This window comes from Quercus lobata, chromosome 5 (genome assembly GCF_001633185.2).
Source record: "Quercus lobata isolate SW786 chromosome 5, ValleyOak3.0 Primary Assembly, whole genome shotgun sequence".
NCBI classification, from domain to species: Eukaryota; Viridiplantae; Streptophyta; class Magnoliopsida; order Fagales; family Fagaceae; genus Quercus; species Quercus lobata.
In genome coordinates, this window is record NC_044908.1 from 30,233,571 (window position 1) to 30,250,460 (window position 16,890).

Here is a 16,890-nt window from a genome sequence, read left to right on the forward strand (position 1 = left end):
CTTTAAATAAAACTTGGCATGAATAGACCTTTGAAGTGAACAATTATTTGATTTTTGAGACAGCAATGGAAAATGGAAGTCTATATTTCCAAAAGATAAAGCCGACATTGTGAAGACTAGATAATTAATTTGCATAGTGGATACCGGGCTTAACTATAGATCCTACGGGGCTTAATTATCTCAAGAATAGATAATTAATTAAGCCCCGTAATGTTTAACTATAGATATGGGGCTGAATTATCTCAAGACTAGATAATTAATTTGCAGATTCAGTAATTTTTAACTATAGATCCTACGGGGCTTGAATTGTGAGTGCACTAGATCAGCTGGCCATATGTCAGAAGTTTTGAGAGCATTGAGCTTCATCTTAGCTCCAAGGTTCTGGTGATGGGGGGTTGAATATATATATGACTCGTCTGGTGTCCCAAGGAGGTATTATCAGTCCCCAACACGAGGGTTTTCTTTTTTTTTTTTTGGTCTTAGTTGCTTGTGCTTGTATTGATGTAATCTTGCCCATCAGCAAAACTAAAAACCCAACATTGGACATATGAATATTGCCATGCGTTTTATTGTTCTTTCATTTAGAAAGAGTCGGGCTCTAATCAACCTTTTAAAGCTTAAATGCATTCCATGTTCCGGCCATAAAGTAGAAGCTTGACCGCACCATAGACTCAAGGTTTAGAGTTTCCTACATATTGAATGTAGTAGATAGGGACAATTAGTTTCAACTGGATGAAAGAATAGGTATTAAATGGCGTATTTTGAGATCTAATCAAGGTCCAGATTGGATATGGTAAACATGCCAAGCTTTTCTCTCCAAAGTTCATCAAAACGTATATGCACAGAATATGAAGATAAAAGGTGAAAAAACAACCCTTGATAAGGGAATCAAAAGGCTCTCCAACTATGAAAATTATGAGGTTCTCACAAAGTACAACGTGAGAGGAGGGATCCACCATGGATGTAAGAGGAGGTAGTACTACATCATTATACTCTGGGAGTACCTAATAATTACTCATTCAACTGACTCAATCCAAAAATGTGGAGAGTGCATAGCTAGCTAAGAGTTTCTCCAGTACTCTTCAGAGGTCAGATCTGTTAAAGAAAGAATATGTGCTTCAAAGCGATTCTTGAAAGCAATTGAAAGTCAGTGCAAGGAAGAGCCAAAGCTGTCTTACCAAAGAGGCAGGTCTACTCTTACAATTCCATTCTATAGTGGTTGAAGTAAATAATTCTCTGGTTATTATTTAATTTCAGTCCCTCACAAGTCCAAGCTATGAGATGTGATTGTCTCCTCAATGTCCTCATGGTTACAGAATGCACCGGAAGTATTAATGCTCTAATGCTCTTCAAAATCAGATGCTATACAGAGAAATAAGATTAGATCAACAATTTATAGTCTCCTTTATTAAATTCTCACCAATAATCTTTACATGAACATGAACCATGCCTGAAATGATGAAATCGAGTTTTATCTCTAACAATTACTTCCCTATTGTAAACCTTGGACACTAATTTTGCCACTCGGTGACAGTCCACACACATTCTAAGGTTCTTCACGATTCTAATTGTGACCCCAGGTCCTGAATTAAACAGCGCAAAGGCAATAGCTAACTTTTCACTATGCCGGTTAAGTGCAGTCTCTTTATCTTCTTCCCCTACATCAAGGGCAATCTCTGATGTATCAGGTGAATACCCTGAAAATTTCAAGTCTCTTGTCATCTCATCTAACTTTGAGTAGATTTCTTTAGATTGAGGATGTGAATGGTCCCCAGCTACAAATTCATGAACAATACCACTCATCTCTATCAAACTGCAACCTGGGGTTTTCTTGATTCCCCTATCTACCATAAGTTGTCTTAATTTGCGCAAGTTTTCCCATCTTTTGCAAGCTGCATATATATTACAAAGTAGAACATAAACAGCCCCATTTTCAGGCTCCAACTCAAGAATCTGTTTAGCCGCCATTTCGGCCATTTCTACATCTTTATGTATTCTACAAGCACCAAGAAGTGCACTCCAGACAATTGCATTTGGTTTCATGGGCATATTCTTTATAACCTCATGAGCTTCTTTTAGATTTCCAGCTCGGCCAAGAAGATCAACCATGCACCCATAATGTGCCACATTGGGCTCAATCCCATGTTTGGAGGTCATGTCAATGAAAAACTTTCTTCCCATATCTACCATGCCAGTGTGAGTACATGCACAAAGAACACCAATATAAGTTATGTCATCCGGCGCTATTGAAGCTTTTAGCATTTCAGAGAACATATCAAGAGCTTCTTCACCTTGTCCATTTATGGCAAGACCCAAAATCATCGCTGTCCATGTAAATTTATCAATCCGAGGCATTTCCTTAAAAATCCTTTGTGCTTTTTCAACGTTCCCACATTTAAAGTACATGTCTATTAAAGCATTTCCTACATAGATATCATTCTTAATTTTGTTTTTCTCAATATATGTCTTTATCCATTCTCCTAATTCAAGTGCCCCTAGATGTGCACAAGCAGTTAAAACACTAACCATAGTGAACTCATCTGGTTTTATATTTGAAGTTTGCATCTCACGGAATAGTGCCAAAGCCTCTTTGAATTGGTTCACCCGAAGGTATCCATCAATCATGGCAGTCCAAGAGACATAGTCTCTTTCGAGCATCTGATCAAAATACTTCCTAGCTAAATCAACTTCTCCAACATTGGCAAACCCTACAACAATGGGGGTCCAAGAAATCACATCCCTGGTCTTCATGTTCTGAAAAATCCCAAGCGCAAGATCCATTTTCCCACAAGCTGCATACATATCAATCAAAGCATTTTCTAACATCAAAGAAGGTTCAACCCTGCATTCTTTTATGTACTTATGAACCCGCTTGCCATGATCTAAGTCCTTCAATTTGGAGCAAGCTGATAGAACTAGAACAAGGGTAACTGAAGTGGGCAACAGTCCCTTTCTCTCCATCTCATCAAAAAGCTTTATTGATTCAATAAATTTCTTAATTCTGTTGTACCCAGACATCATTACATTCCAAGTAACAACATCGCTTGTCTGACTCAAATCAAAAATACCACGAGCCATATCAATCCAGCCGCATAAAGAGTACATATGCACCAAAGAATTTTGAACAAACACATTAGAATCAAACCCATATTTAACCACATGACAATGCAACTCTTTACCACGTTCCAATGCAATATCATGCGTAAATCCCTTCAGCAAGAACGGGAATGTGTAACGATCAGGCCTGAAATTCCTACTCAACATCTCTAAATACATAGAGACTCCATTTTCAGGAAAATCAATCCTAGAATAGCCTTTGATCATGGTGTTCCAAATGAACACACTTGGTTCAGACAATGTATCAAACATTTGACGCGCATATTTCATATCACCCCATTCACGTGTACAACAAGACGCTATGATTCTATTTTGTAGGACAGGGTTAGATGTCAGCCCTGTTTTGATTGTGTGAGAATGGATTTGCTTAAGTTGGTCCATGGATTTGCAGGATTCAAAGAGAGAGGCCATTCTCTCGAGGGTGGAGGAATGTAAAGCTGAGAAAGTCAAATGAAAGTAGTGAGACTGAAAGTGAGTGTGAGCCTTGTGGAGAAGAGAGGTTGTCATAAATGAAATGAATCAGCGCAACAGACTTTAGAGTTGAGACCTGCAAGTGAGCTCTAGCAGTTGCATGAATTACGTATTTTTTCTTGTCGGCTCTTCATATCTTCTAGACTTCTTCTTCTACGTTCTTTCCTATAAATATTACTCCTTTTTTTTTTTTTTTTTTTTTTTTTTTTTTTTTTTTTTTTTTTTTTTTTTTTTTTTTACTGTAGGTTGGATTGGTTTTGGGTCATAAGATTCACAAATCAACCTAATCCGATCCAACTTGGCTATATTTAGAAAAAAAGGGCCTAAATCCTAAGTTTTTCTCATATAAATTGTTTTAGTTTGATGTTACACTTAAGATTATTTGGTTATAAATTTAATTTTATTTGTGGCGGAGTTATTCTAATGCTTAATTTAATAATACTAATAGTAATTAAAAAAATTTGACCAACTTGATGGGTTGGGTTGAATTGTTTTAACCTAACATAATAGGTTAGGTTGAAAAAACCCCTCAACCTGACCAAACAAACCCTTAAACAAAACATTCAAAAGAAGAAACAAGGATCACACATTGGCACTACCCAACAAAAACATTAAACAAAACAAAAGAAACTACCCTTCAACTTAAAAACTAAAAAACATGGAGTTGTGAAATATAAAGTTTTATAATTATTCATACCTACAGGCTCCCGCTGAAAGTGAAAAGGGATCAAGTTTGGAGCCAAAAAATGATGCATAGTCATAGAGGCTTGATGGGATAAGAGCCTTGGAGAGCAGTCTATTTTATTTTATTTTTTTTAATTCTTTAGATTTTCTTCTCTTTAAAATATCATATCATCAAACAGTAAAAAAGTCAATAATTTGGATCTATAGATGTAATTTTACAAAATTCACAAACCCAATCAGTTCATAAAAAGTCATTTGGGTTACATGGATTGCCACAAATCCTTTAGATTTTGTATAGAAATGGTCCAATTAAACACTCGGACAGGTCTAGGTATCGAGTCACTTGAGTTCCAGTTCAACTAGCCAAGCCGGTCTAGGTTTAATAATAATATGGTAATCCCAAAATTACTTTTTAAAAAAAAATTTATTTGAAGGACCAAAATTACTTTCTAATTGAAATAAAATAAGATAAGTGAAAAAGACTATATGATTTTTTTTTTTTTTCTTTCTTTTAATAAATAGAGGTTGAGAAAATCATTAACATTAATGTATCGTGATTTTTTTTTTTTTTTTTTTAAAAGAGAAAGGAATAAGATATATCCTAATTGCTTAGGAAGTGGAATATGACATATTAAAGGACAATTTTTTTTTTTTTTTTTTGAGAAGAACATATTAAAGGACACGGTAGCATTTTATAAATTAATAGTGCAGTGTGGCAATTACTGCAATTACGAAATTTAAAATAAGTTGGCGCTTAAATTATTTAAAAAAAAAAAAAAAAAGTCATCATTAAAAGTATGGAAAGAAGGACATCGCATCTAGTGGTGTTTAGCGTGTCCTATTTGTGTTGTGTTGGGGTAAGAGTATTTGGCTAAATGGTTTAACCTGAACTTGAACTAGTTAATAATTATGTCATGATTCTTCAACCCTAATCTTAATACGACCTGTTAACGAAGTGGGTTGACACAACACAGCCCACTTGACATGCCTAATAAACAGATTGACACAAATGTGACACGACTTATTTCAACCAGCTTAATATTAAATAGGTTGGGATGACACAAATTCAATCTATTTAATCGGCTTAAAGAAAACATTTGTTTAATCTTGTTATAAATTTAATAAAAAAGAAGTTTAATACAAACTCATAACATCAAAATATTTATTAACCATACAATTTGAAATTTAATAATAATAACAAACACTTAAAACACATCGTCCAAAAGAAGTGTATACATTTCAATCCAAATTCAAAATAACATAATTTAACAAAAATATAACATCCACATAATTCGACAAATGCTAAGTGTGCGAGTAAAAAAAATGAAAAATCAACTTAACTCATGACACAAATAATTTGTATTATGGGCTAATGATAATCTACAATGGAAGATTTGAATAAGAATAAGCATCTACATAAAAACCACGTAAAAAGGTTATATTACTCAAGTATGTGTAAGGTGTTACAATTTTCCTCTCAAGAACAAGCTCTTGAAGGTGCTCTAAAGCTCTCTTTTTCTCTCTATGATTCTCACTCTAGGTCCTCAGTAATTTTTTTTTGTGTCCCCCTCTTCTACCCTTATCCTCCCTTATATTTGCCCTACTTCTAGCTCTAGGATGTGTTGCCCCTATAAAGCTGGAGATTTTTCTCTCCCATCAGGCTTTTCCTTCCTTAATTTTATGATGAATAGACTTTTAGGACTCTTTGCATTATTCAAGCTAGTCATTCAGTAATAAATGGGATTGTGCTGGGCAGGTGAGCTTCAAATGTGGAAATGACTACAGCTTTATCATGAAGGTTCAGCAAGCTTCCTTGAACAATCCCGTACATTCCAAAATTCTTCCTTGAAAGCTTGGTAGGTGCTTTGTCTTTGTCAGCTTGATAAGAGTCTTGTCTTCAAATGAGGTCCTTGGTGAGTTTCATCCTCGGATCCAAGGTGACATTGTCTGATTTGCTGTCCGAGGTTTGTCTCTTTTAGTATGGCTAGTCCTTGAAGTGGGCTAGCCTGGATTGAGCTTATTTCACTCATGGCCCAATGTTATTTGGGCCCAAAAAATGATCTCCCTACACTAAGTATAAAAAATATAACATAATTTATCTCTCTCTCTCTCTCTTTTTTTCTTTTTAGTTTAAAATATAGATTGGATATAAAAGGTATTTGAAAATTTGAAAATAAAATGAATATTTATTTGTTATACAAGTTAAATTGGTTATGTTAACTAGGTCATTTCGGGTTAACACAAATAAATTGACATGTCAAATGTGTTAATTGCGGGTCACATAGGTTAATCTGCTTATGATATGTTTCTTATCGTATCGCTTATAATAATACCTATTTATGACCCAAACCCACTAAGATTCAACCTAACCCGTAAAAACCCATGTCAAATTCATGTCGTATTCACGGATCTTGTCAAACATTGACACCCCTAAAAGCATCTACCAAGAGTCCCTAAAAAATTGCGGCCAACAAAACATGTTGCAAGTAGCTAAAAATAATTGTTGAATCTCAGGTATAAATAAGGCTAGCATTCTAAAAAATGGACACACTTTCACTCATATATTCACTTGTCATTCTAATTTTTGGTTATAGTTTGCCTGGTGTTGTTTCATTGTAGTTTAATTTGTTGCAAGTTGATTTGCGTAATTTTAGTTGTGGATGGTAGTTTGTTTTCATTAGGTTTAGCCCTAAACTTTAATGTCTTATCTTTAGATTTAAAAATATTAAACTCTTCTTCAAGATATCCCTTTGTAAAAAATTGACAAAGAAAAAAACAAAGGCAATAAAAAACCAGAAAACTCTATGAGGGATGCTCAAGATAGCGTTTGCAATTCAATTGAAGACATTAATCTTCAACACTCGCAGAAAATTAAAAAGACAAAAAACAAATGTTTTCTCTTTTTCTCACTTGAAGTTTTTAGCTAACCAAACCAAACACAAACAAGTTTATTTATTTATTGCTACTATTTGGGTCTCTATGATTATTTGCTTCAATTTTTATTTACTTACAATTTTTTCGGCCTTAGATCAGTTAGATGTCCATGGAGATTATTTCACCATTGGTTATTATTTGATTGGCTAACTGAATCATTGCAAACTTTAAAGCAGCTAATGACAAAGTAGCTTCGGTTCTTTTTGGTGGTTTGATTCTAATTTTACATCTGCAGATGATGCAGCATGGCTTGCATTTATACAGTCTAACAGTCCAGTTTTGTGATTTATTTGATGATCTTTAGTTGGTTTTTTCAATTCTATTTTCCAGAAAATTATGACACTAAATCACAAAAAAAAAAAAAAAAAAAAAAAAAGCGCCTTCAAGATAACAAATCAGTGTAATTTAGTTACTATTCCCATAAAAAAAAAAAATAAAAATTGTAATTTAGTTACTTATTACATAGTACATGTACTTTCATTTTTTTGCTAGTTGTTTTTATTGCCATCAAAGATTCAAAATCACGACATATTGCCTCCAATTAATTAGACTCCTCTTCTTTGAGGCAAATTCAAACATACCACCCTTAAACACAAAGTCAAATTATTTCTCAAAAAAAAAAAAAAAAGTCAAATTATCTCATGTCGATTCATCGAGGGTAACCGCGTTATAACAAGATCACATCAATGCATGATTTCTAGAGTGTGTAACCAAATTGGATAAATAAATAAAGAGAGAATTAATAAGTGAAAAAAGAACAAAAAAGAAAACAGAAAAATTGTTAAAATGCGTTACATCTTACATTATGTCATATTTAATAATATGGTTTAAAAATGATATTGTTAAAATAACCACAAATTGTCATTTTGTTTAAGCATTTTCTGCTTGTCTCTAAAAATGGGTTTATAGTTTAAATTGAAAAGGTTATATATATATATATATATATTAAAAACTTAAGGTTAAAGTTAACATTTCTTTTTTAGATAAAGAAGATAGAAAGACATAAGTGGGGGAAAAATTACTCAAACTGAAAACGTTTTTGGTTTTGGATTTCAGACTGATCTAAAATTTTAGGAATTTTAGATCCGCATGTACTTGACTTGGCGCTGAAGAGGCAATTGATGAACCCACAAACTCCAACTCTGGTGAGACCACCAACTACACCGTCTAGTTCGATACTCTCTCCCTCTTAATCGGTTGCAAGTTTGCAACAATTTGCTTTAAATTTTTATTTTTTTGTCACGTGACAAGAATATAAAGTTGATGTACTAAATTAACTAAAAATAAAAAGTTCAAAATGCGTTTGAGCATTTTTCCCATGATAAATGATTGACAGTGTGTGCGAGTCAACAGCCCACATGATGCATGAATGAATAATAATAATAAAATAAAACCCGGAAAATTAAACAACCTCAAAATTGTTGTAGGAAATGTGGAATGTTGTATGGAACAATGGACACGAAAAAGATATTAACGTTTACAAAAAAAGAAAAGAAAAGAAAAAGAAAGATACGCAAGTATTCACTTAATTCCTAGAATACTACAAACAATACCTAGCGCCACATCAAAAACCTGAACTGTATAGCATAGAATAGATCAATTAATCACTGTTGAAAACCTAAGTACCAAAAAAAAAAAAAAAAAATTAAATGCAGGGACATCTGATCTACCTACAAAATGAAATTGAGACCTAAACCTAGACTTCCATTTTCACAATTGCTTTAGAAATCTCAGGTGTTGCTGTTGTATTTGTTGTTGATGGTGATAATCCACACTGAAGCCAATCTTTGGCACAAATAAGGGCCTCAAGTGTCATGGGACCCAATGAATTCCTGTAGTTATCCATCTTTCTTAATTCAGTGTCAAACACAGAATCAGGGCCAACAGTACATACTGGTATTGACAAAATATCAGAAGCCATTCTTGATAGAGTTGGGTACTTCAATTTATTTAGTTTCCACCAACCTAAAATGTCAAACTCATGTTCCCGAGGCAAAAGAGACTCTTCCAAGTATTGATCTAGCTCCGACTTCATATGCTGGCTACTTGTAATCTCATTGATATAGATTTCAAAATCCGAGAGCCCATCCACAGTAGAAACAAGGTTTCCTTCTTGAAATCCATCTTGTGATGTCTCTGTTTTGATGACACCCTCATTACCTTCTTCAAGTGCCGGTAACGGAAGTGCTTGAGCAATATATTCTAGAAAGAGTTCATGAACACTATCATTAACAGCCCTAATCCATGGTTCAGCATGCTCATCATACATCTTGTTAAAGTTGAACTCCACAAGCTTCATTTTGAACCTTGGATCCAAAACTACAGCTATTGCTAAAACCAGATAGCAGTCTTTCCAATATTTATCAAATTTTTCTTGCAACGGTCTGATCAAGTTACTGACAAAGGGATCCTCACTCATGGCTGCATGTGTCAGCTCTATATGAATTTTTGACACTTCATGGAAGAATGTATTAGTGGCCGGGTACCTTAGGTCAGTTAAAATGAGAGCTGCATCGAACAAATGCTTCAAGTATGTGCAGAGAGTTTCTACCTGCTTCCACTCCTCCATTGATGGAGCTATCTTGTAATCAGGATCAACGGTATCCAAGCAACTAAAAACTTCCTTCAATTCACATGCAGCTACTAGCATGTGATAAGTTGTGTTCCACATAGTTTGATCATCAACTAAAAGGTTTTTTGAGCTAGGGACTTGAAGCTGTTGCTTCAGCTCGATAAATTTATCTTCATGTGATTCTGAAGTTTTCACATACTTGACACTGTCACGAATTTTTTGGATCGTCTCCCTCATTGCCCCTAGTGCATCTTGTGCAAGACGACTGAGAACACGAGCATAGCAATTCCCTATTAATAACTGACCATTGAGCATGAATGGGTTCCTGACAGAAAGAAGGCCTCTTAGATTTCCAATTACAGTTTCATTTGATAAGGATTGATCAACTGTGAGGGTAAACATCCGGCCCTCCAAATGCCAATCAGATAGGCAAGCCATAACAGCTTGATTGAATGCATAATCTGACTCAGGAGAAGGAACCGTAACAACATTAAGGATCCGGCGCTGTAGATTCCAATCGGCATCGATGAAATGACCTGTTAGAAACACATAGCCTAAAGTTTGATTTGATGTCCATAAATCCAATGTAAGACTGACATTTCCATGAATGCCACTTAAAAGATTCAGGAGGTTTTGTTTCTCCTTCAGGTACACATCCACACATTCCCCTTGAACAGTATCAAAGCTCAACATACTGAACTGAGGTTGCAGAGACCGGACAAAGTCACTGAAACCAGAATGTTCAACAATGTGAAGTGGATATTCGTGCAGAATGACCATCTTAGCGATCTCACGGTTGCAGCGGTCCTGATCAAAAGTGATTCTTGCAGCTCCTTGGCTTACTCTCTGGCGTTTTTTTGGTGGATCAGTTGCAGTTCCTGGACCACCAGTTCTGGAGCCTGGTGTATCTGGCACTTGCAGATTTCTCTGGCGAAATACTGGGCAGATTCCCAAGGAAATATGCCGTTTGAGGTGGCTGGTGCCTGCAAGCTTTGAGCCAGAGATGTAAGCGAAAGATTTTTTGCATAGCTTACAGCATGCCCTAGTACATCCAGGTCCAACAGTTTCTAAGGTGAAGTGCTCCCAGACAATAGACTTCTTTCTCCTACGCTTATTAGGCTGTGCTTCTAAACAGAGTGGTTCATAGATATCAGTCGGGGTAATAGGGTCAACTATCTCCATTGAAGGTGTAGTCCTAAAAAGAAATAAGGATGAAGCATTAGAAAGTGCATAAGTAAGTGGATAATCCAGCCAAGAACTATCCATTTGGTGTAAAATATGTATAATTTCTATCAATTGAATAAAGAGGACAATTTGGAATTTAAAAACTATGGTGGACTTTGAAAAGGCTGTTCAATAACAACCATAACAAACCAAGATTTCATGTGCCAAAGGACTGCCTTATCCCATTGAGACTTAAGTGAAGTAAAAATCTAAACAACTGTGCCACATTTTAAAGTATAAGGAATTGGTGTGTTTATAGTGAGTGCTCCATCTACTAAGGTATATACAATCAAATGATTCATATTTGGCTTCCCATGTGAACATATCAAAATGAGTGTTACCCTAAATTGTCCTTCAATAGTGTTTCTGATTATTGCATCCTATTAAACAATGATAATCACAAATCAAGTATCTTAAACTAAAATCCAAAGCTCCCATTGTGGAACATCAGTGATGTAACAACTACAAGTACATCCAATGGATTTCAAGGATCTTTTGTCAACAACCCAGTGCAATTGACAGATGCAAAACAAGCACTTTTCCTTTTCCTCAAAAGTGAAGGCTCAGACAGAACATAAGCATATAAAAAGATGAATCAACACTTGGGAATATTTTTGCAAACAAATAGTTCAGTTACTTATAAAAAAGTGGCATGTTATATAAAGTATATGTTCAGTTACTATTTGGACTCGTGTACAACAAGTTATATAATGTCTGGTGCTGGGAAAAAAATGGCCGGTGTAAGAATATGTATTGGGAAAGAGGCCAGAGATGTAGGGGAATACAAAATTCAGTGAATATAAGGTGTGCAACTTTGATAATCTAAGTGTAGAAAAAATTGGAAATAGTAAAAACATATAAAAAGGATATACCAGGTGCATAGAAATATAGAAACAAACCACAAGAGCATTTTTCTGGAACAATAGATCTCATTCTAAGGAAGTATAGTATCTTCAATTAAAAAAAAAAAAAAAAGTACATTATCTCAATTTACAGAACTGCATTAGGCTAACAAGTAACAACACCCTTAGATTGAGAAATACATAGCTATAAGAATCTACTGGAATATATATTCAAAATGTGGGGATGTCAGAAAAATTTCCCATGCATGTTATATTGCCTTTTAGAGAACAATGCTTGAACACTCAATAATACAATTTTAATAAAAGGAATGTGCATACCTAAACAACAGCATGTCCATATCATTAGAATAGATTCAACACAAGAAAAAAAATTTGTTGAAGTGGAGGAGTTACTGTGCAATAAAAGTAGATAAAAAATGGATTCCTGAAAGCCAGCAGAAAATGTAGACATGTGAATTACATAAAAAAAAGTGGCATGTTTGTGAGAGAAATGTCTAATGAGCAGTAGACAAGTTAGGATAAAGTTTTGATGCATACATGGCAATTAGGAAGGCATGATGATCTAAGACGCATGGACATGTACATTGACACGGAATATGGCAATTCTTGCAAAATTACAACATGACATGGTGAGAAAACAACAATTAGTTAACTAATACCTATATCTTTAGGTATATTTTATTTATTTTTAGGAATTTTTTTATTATCTTATTTTAAGTTTTCAAAACAAATGACCATTACAAATTCAAAAATACCTTAAATCACTACATATTTCCTCCTTACACACACTGAGTACACACATGCACGACTGTCGCTCTGTCCCTGACACAAATGCATCAGGGGATTTGGAGTGTCCATGCTTCTTAGAGGATGATTATATATATAGAACTCAGGACCAGGAAAGCCTAAAGCCACAAAAACAAGACTAGATTCTGATTATTTAACCAACCTCACAAAACCACTTAAGAGGGAATCATAACTCCCTATCACACTGCCAACCTCCAAATCATCTCAATTCACACAGTAAGTTGATTGTCCATCTGTTTATTTCATTTTCTTATCTTTAATATTAAAAAACAATTTACCACCTGAGCTATGATCCAGGGGCAGGTTGGTCTATTAACAAGAGTTAAAAATAGAGTTTCCCTTTTCCAATGGTTTTGATACTCAGCCAAAATACGCACTCCACCACCCATGTTTTGGACTTAAAAAGTTAAAAGTCTCACTTTGGGCCATCAAAAGAAGAGCCCATTGGACATGAAAATCAAATGAACTAAAAATACTTGTACGTTGCAAATTTTAATTTAAAATTTTAGACTCGTCCCCAAAAGGGAAAAAAGAGGAGGCGTGTATCTTGGGGGCGCCTTTAAGACGTTCCCAAAAAAAACGCGTATTCTTATCTAAATCAGATCGGCCTCCAGTTTCAACCAAAACCCTAAATATACACGAAAACACCCAGTTCGTAATAATCAGAGTAACCTATACATAGGTATATTCACATAATTTTCACAGACACATATTCAACATGGATTTATTTCAACCTAGAGTTTGCAACAGAAAACTGAACTATAATCCCAAACAGATACTTTAAACACATTAAAACCAAAATTTGAACAAAACCCAGAAAACCCAATAACCAAAAGCCACCACAGAGCCAAAGAGCAACAAGAATCGGATCCAAAGAGAACCCAAAAAAGAAACCCACAAATATAGTCAGAAAACACAGAAAAACATCGAATTCAATACCTATGAACAATAAAACTGAACAAATATATAAAAAAGTGGAAAGTATCCTTACAATGAATCAACCGCTAGACCAGAATATCAGAAAAAAACCTCTGCTCCCGAAACTCCGAAACTAGGGTTTTTGAATTTTCAAAGTTTCTGGGGTTTATGCAATTTCTTTTCTTGAATTTGTAAAAGAAAGAAATATTAAATGTTGAAAAAAATTGAAAAACTGGGCAGAGGGAAGAGGTTGAAGACGAAGTTGATGGGCTTTTGGTTGAGGTTTTGAAATTTCAGGTTCAGAGCTTTCGGTATTGAAAACTCAAAACCCTAATGGACCTAATAACAAGGAGGGCTAGGGCTAGGGCTAAAAGCCTTTAGGCCTTTGGAGTTTGTTTTTTTTTTTGTTTTTTTTGTTTCTTGGTGGAGTTTGCTTGTTGGGGTCCATTATTTATAGTTATAGAGAGAGCCCAGATTGTAGGTGAGGAATCTGGACCGTTGGATTCTGATTGAACCCACTTTGATTTCAGTTTCAATGGCGGTGGGAGGGTTTTCTTAGTGTGATTTGACTAATCATAAGAGGACACGTGTAACTCGAGCACAATTAATTACTACAATTTAATGGCGGTTGGTATTGGAAAAAAAAAAAAAAAAAAAAAAAGGACGCGTGGTAATAGTAATAATAAAGATCTATTTGATTGATTAATGGTGATGTAATTTTAATTTAATGATTTTTTGTTTTCTGTTTTTGGTAAATTCTATTAAAATATTTGGAGTATAATCTAGTTCAAAATTTTTTAAAACTAGATTAATTTGATCTCAAAATCCAACTAAGTCCATAAACAAAGTTAGATTAGTTAGTCATTTTTTTCAACTGTCTTAGAGGCTACAAGTTGACTTTAGGAACCAAATTAACCAATTTTAAAAAGTTTTGGATTTGGTTGATATTAGTCCAAACATGAGGTAGATGTTAATGAAATTTACCTTTAAAAAAACTCTAGAGTGCCATCCAATAGTTTATCTTGTATCTCAAGTTTTTAGTTATAAATATTTTTCTTAAAAATAAATAATTCTAGAATCACAACAAAATTTCTTAAAATGTTTGACAATGGTTGTATTTGTCAAGTTAACAAGATGTTAGCGGCGGTGGGAGCCTGGGAGGGTTTTGTTAGTGTGATTGGACTAATCATAAGAGAACACGTGTAACTGAAGAGAGATTAGTGGGTTTTTTCTCAAGCACAATTAATTGCTACAATTTAATGGCGGTTGGTATTGAAAAAAAAAAAAAACAACAACAACAACAACAACAGAGGACGCGCAGTAATAGTAAGATAAAGACCTATTTGATTGAGTAATGGTGATGTAATTTTAATTTAATGTTTTTTATATTTTGGTAAATTTTATTAACATATCTTGAGATTTGGATTAATGTCAATCAGGTTCAAAATTTTTAAAACTGACCGATTTGATCTTTAAAGCCAGCTTAGTCCTTAAATACTGTTAGACTAGTTAGTCTTTTTTTTCAACGGTCTTAGAGACTAGGTTGATTTTAAAAACCAAATTAGCCAGTTTTAAAAAGTTTTGAACTTGATTGCTCAAATCTCAGGATATTTTAATAGAATTTACTCTTAAGAAACAATAACTCTAGAGTGCCATCCAATAATTTGTCTTGTATCTCAAGTTTTAAGTTGTAAATATTAAATAATAATAATAATAATAATTCTAGGATCACAACAAATTTTCATAAAATGTTTTACAATGGTTTTATTTGTTAAGGTGACAAGATGTTAATAGTATTATGGTAGATAATAAAGTAATGTTAATGGTGGACTTAATCCATAAAAAAAAAAGTGGTAGCTCTAGATAAGAACTAATAAATACAACTCTTAAGGAAAAAAAATATATATATAAATATATATATATATATATATATATGAGATGAGTTTAAGTTACACATTTTTTAAACCATTGGATTTAAGTAGATCCAACAGTCAAAAAAAGACCCTCATTAATGTTAATATTCTGATTAATATCTCATTAATTATCCTTTATTTATTACATTCCATACCTATCTCTAAACCTAAAAAAACACAAAAAAGTATAAGTCTCTTTTTTTTTTTTTTTTTTCCCCACTGTTTCTCAAAAAAAAAAAAAAAAAAGTCTCCACTGCATGCCTCTCTGTCTCTTTCTCCTCCACTGCTCTTCCACCTCCACCGCCAGGTCACTGGCTAAAGAAAAAAAAAAAAAAAGAAGAAGAAGAAGAAGATGAAGCGGCTGGTTGCACAACTGGTTAGTCTCCCACTTTTTTTCCCCTGTTATAATTTCTTCAATAGAACTATTTTATTGTAGTATAGATGTTGAAAATTTTGGTGGCTATTGTGGTTCTTTTTATATGCTATAGTAGTCTTTTAGTTCTTTTTATATGAATGAGGGTACACTACTTTTATACACACTATTCCTTCATTCAATTTCACATGTTACTAAATTTTTATTCCAAGTTTCCAATGACAAATATTACTATGTATCTTGATTTAATATGAAAAAAATGGAGATAAATAGATTTGTTCTATCAAAAACTTCAACATACTCTATGAACCTATCAGGGGCTGTAATTTATGTTAAATGGCTAGAAATATGTATGTTTAATTGTTAAAAGGAATTACTATTTTCTATAAATGGTCCTTTGGGTCCAACACCATAATTTCAATTTGAATAGTTGTGGTTGTATACACTTCTGAATAGTTAAAAGGAATTACCATATTCTAAAAAAATAAATAAATAAATAAGTTTTTTTTATATGCAACTATATTTTTCGGAACAACTTGCTATTGACTAAATATATTGGGTCTATTAGTTCTTTTTATCTGCAATAGTAAATATAATGCATCATCTGGATCAAAGGAACTTGTTACTTTGTACTTATAAAAAGTTCCATTTTTCTCAACCTTTTCCTTTGTATAATGATCACTACTCACCAACTCTTTTTAGAACTTGCTAAATATGGTTCTTGTGTATATAGAAGTAGCTTGATGCTCTATTTTTGAGCCAATTACTAAAGAAGGACTTTTATGTCTTGAATCAAAATCTTCATTTTTTTTTTCTTTCTTATAACAGCTGTCCACAGCTTTTGCAAATTTGACCACAAAATCTTGTTATGTAGTTCTCGAGTTAACAAAGCAGTCAAAAAAATGCATTGATGCTTTCACTTCTATGGGTAGTGTTCATTTCCGCAAAGAAAGTATTTCTATTGTACACCGGTATCGATGACTTTCGAATATTATATAATCCTTAAAGCCATTC

At 33.7% G+C, this 16,890-nt stretch overlaps 2 protein-coding genes across 2 annotated transcripts; both read right to left on the reverse strand.

Annotated features, from left to right (window-relative positions):
• Nucleotides 1-1,375: 1,375 nt before the first annotated feature.
• On the reverse strand, nucleotides 1,376-3,708 carry LOC115992504 (putative pentatricopeptide repeat-containing protein At3g15930). Its single transcript, XM_031116711.1, has one exon. The coding sequence runs from the start codon at nucleotides 3,622-3,624 to the stop codon at nucleotides 1,417-1,419; it is 2,208 nt and encodes a 735-aa protein (XP_030972571.1). The 5' UTR covers nucleotides 3,625-3,708; the 3' UTR covers nucleotides 1,376-1,416.
• Nucleotides 3,709-8,608: 4,900 nt separating this feature from the next.
• LOC115992355 (zinc finger BED domain-containing protein DAYSLEEPER-like) lies at nucleotides 8,609-13,998 on the reverse strand. The gene is made up of 2 exons (XM_031116534.1): nucleotides 13,664-13,998; nucleotides 8,609-10,973 (listed from the first exon to the last, which is right to left on the reverse strand). Exon 2 carries the CDS (start codon nucleotides 10,958-10,960, stop codon nucleotides 8,903-8,905), a length of 2,058 nt encoding a protein of 685 aa, XP_030972394.1. The 5' UTR covers nucleotides 10,961-10,973; nucleotides 13,664-13,998; the 3' UTR covers nucleotides 8,609-8,902.
• Between the last annotated feature and the right edge of the window lie 2,892 nt (nucleotides 13,999-16,890).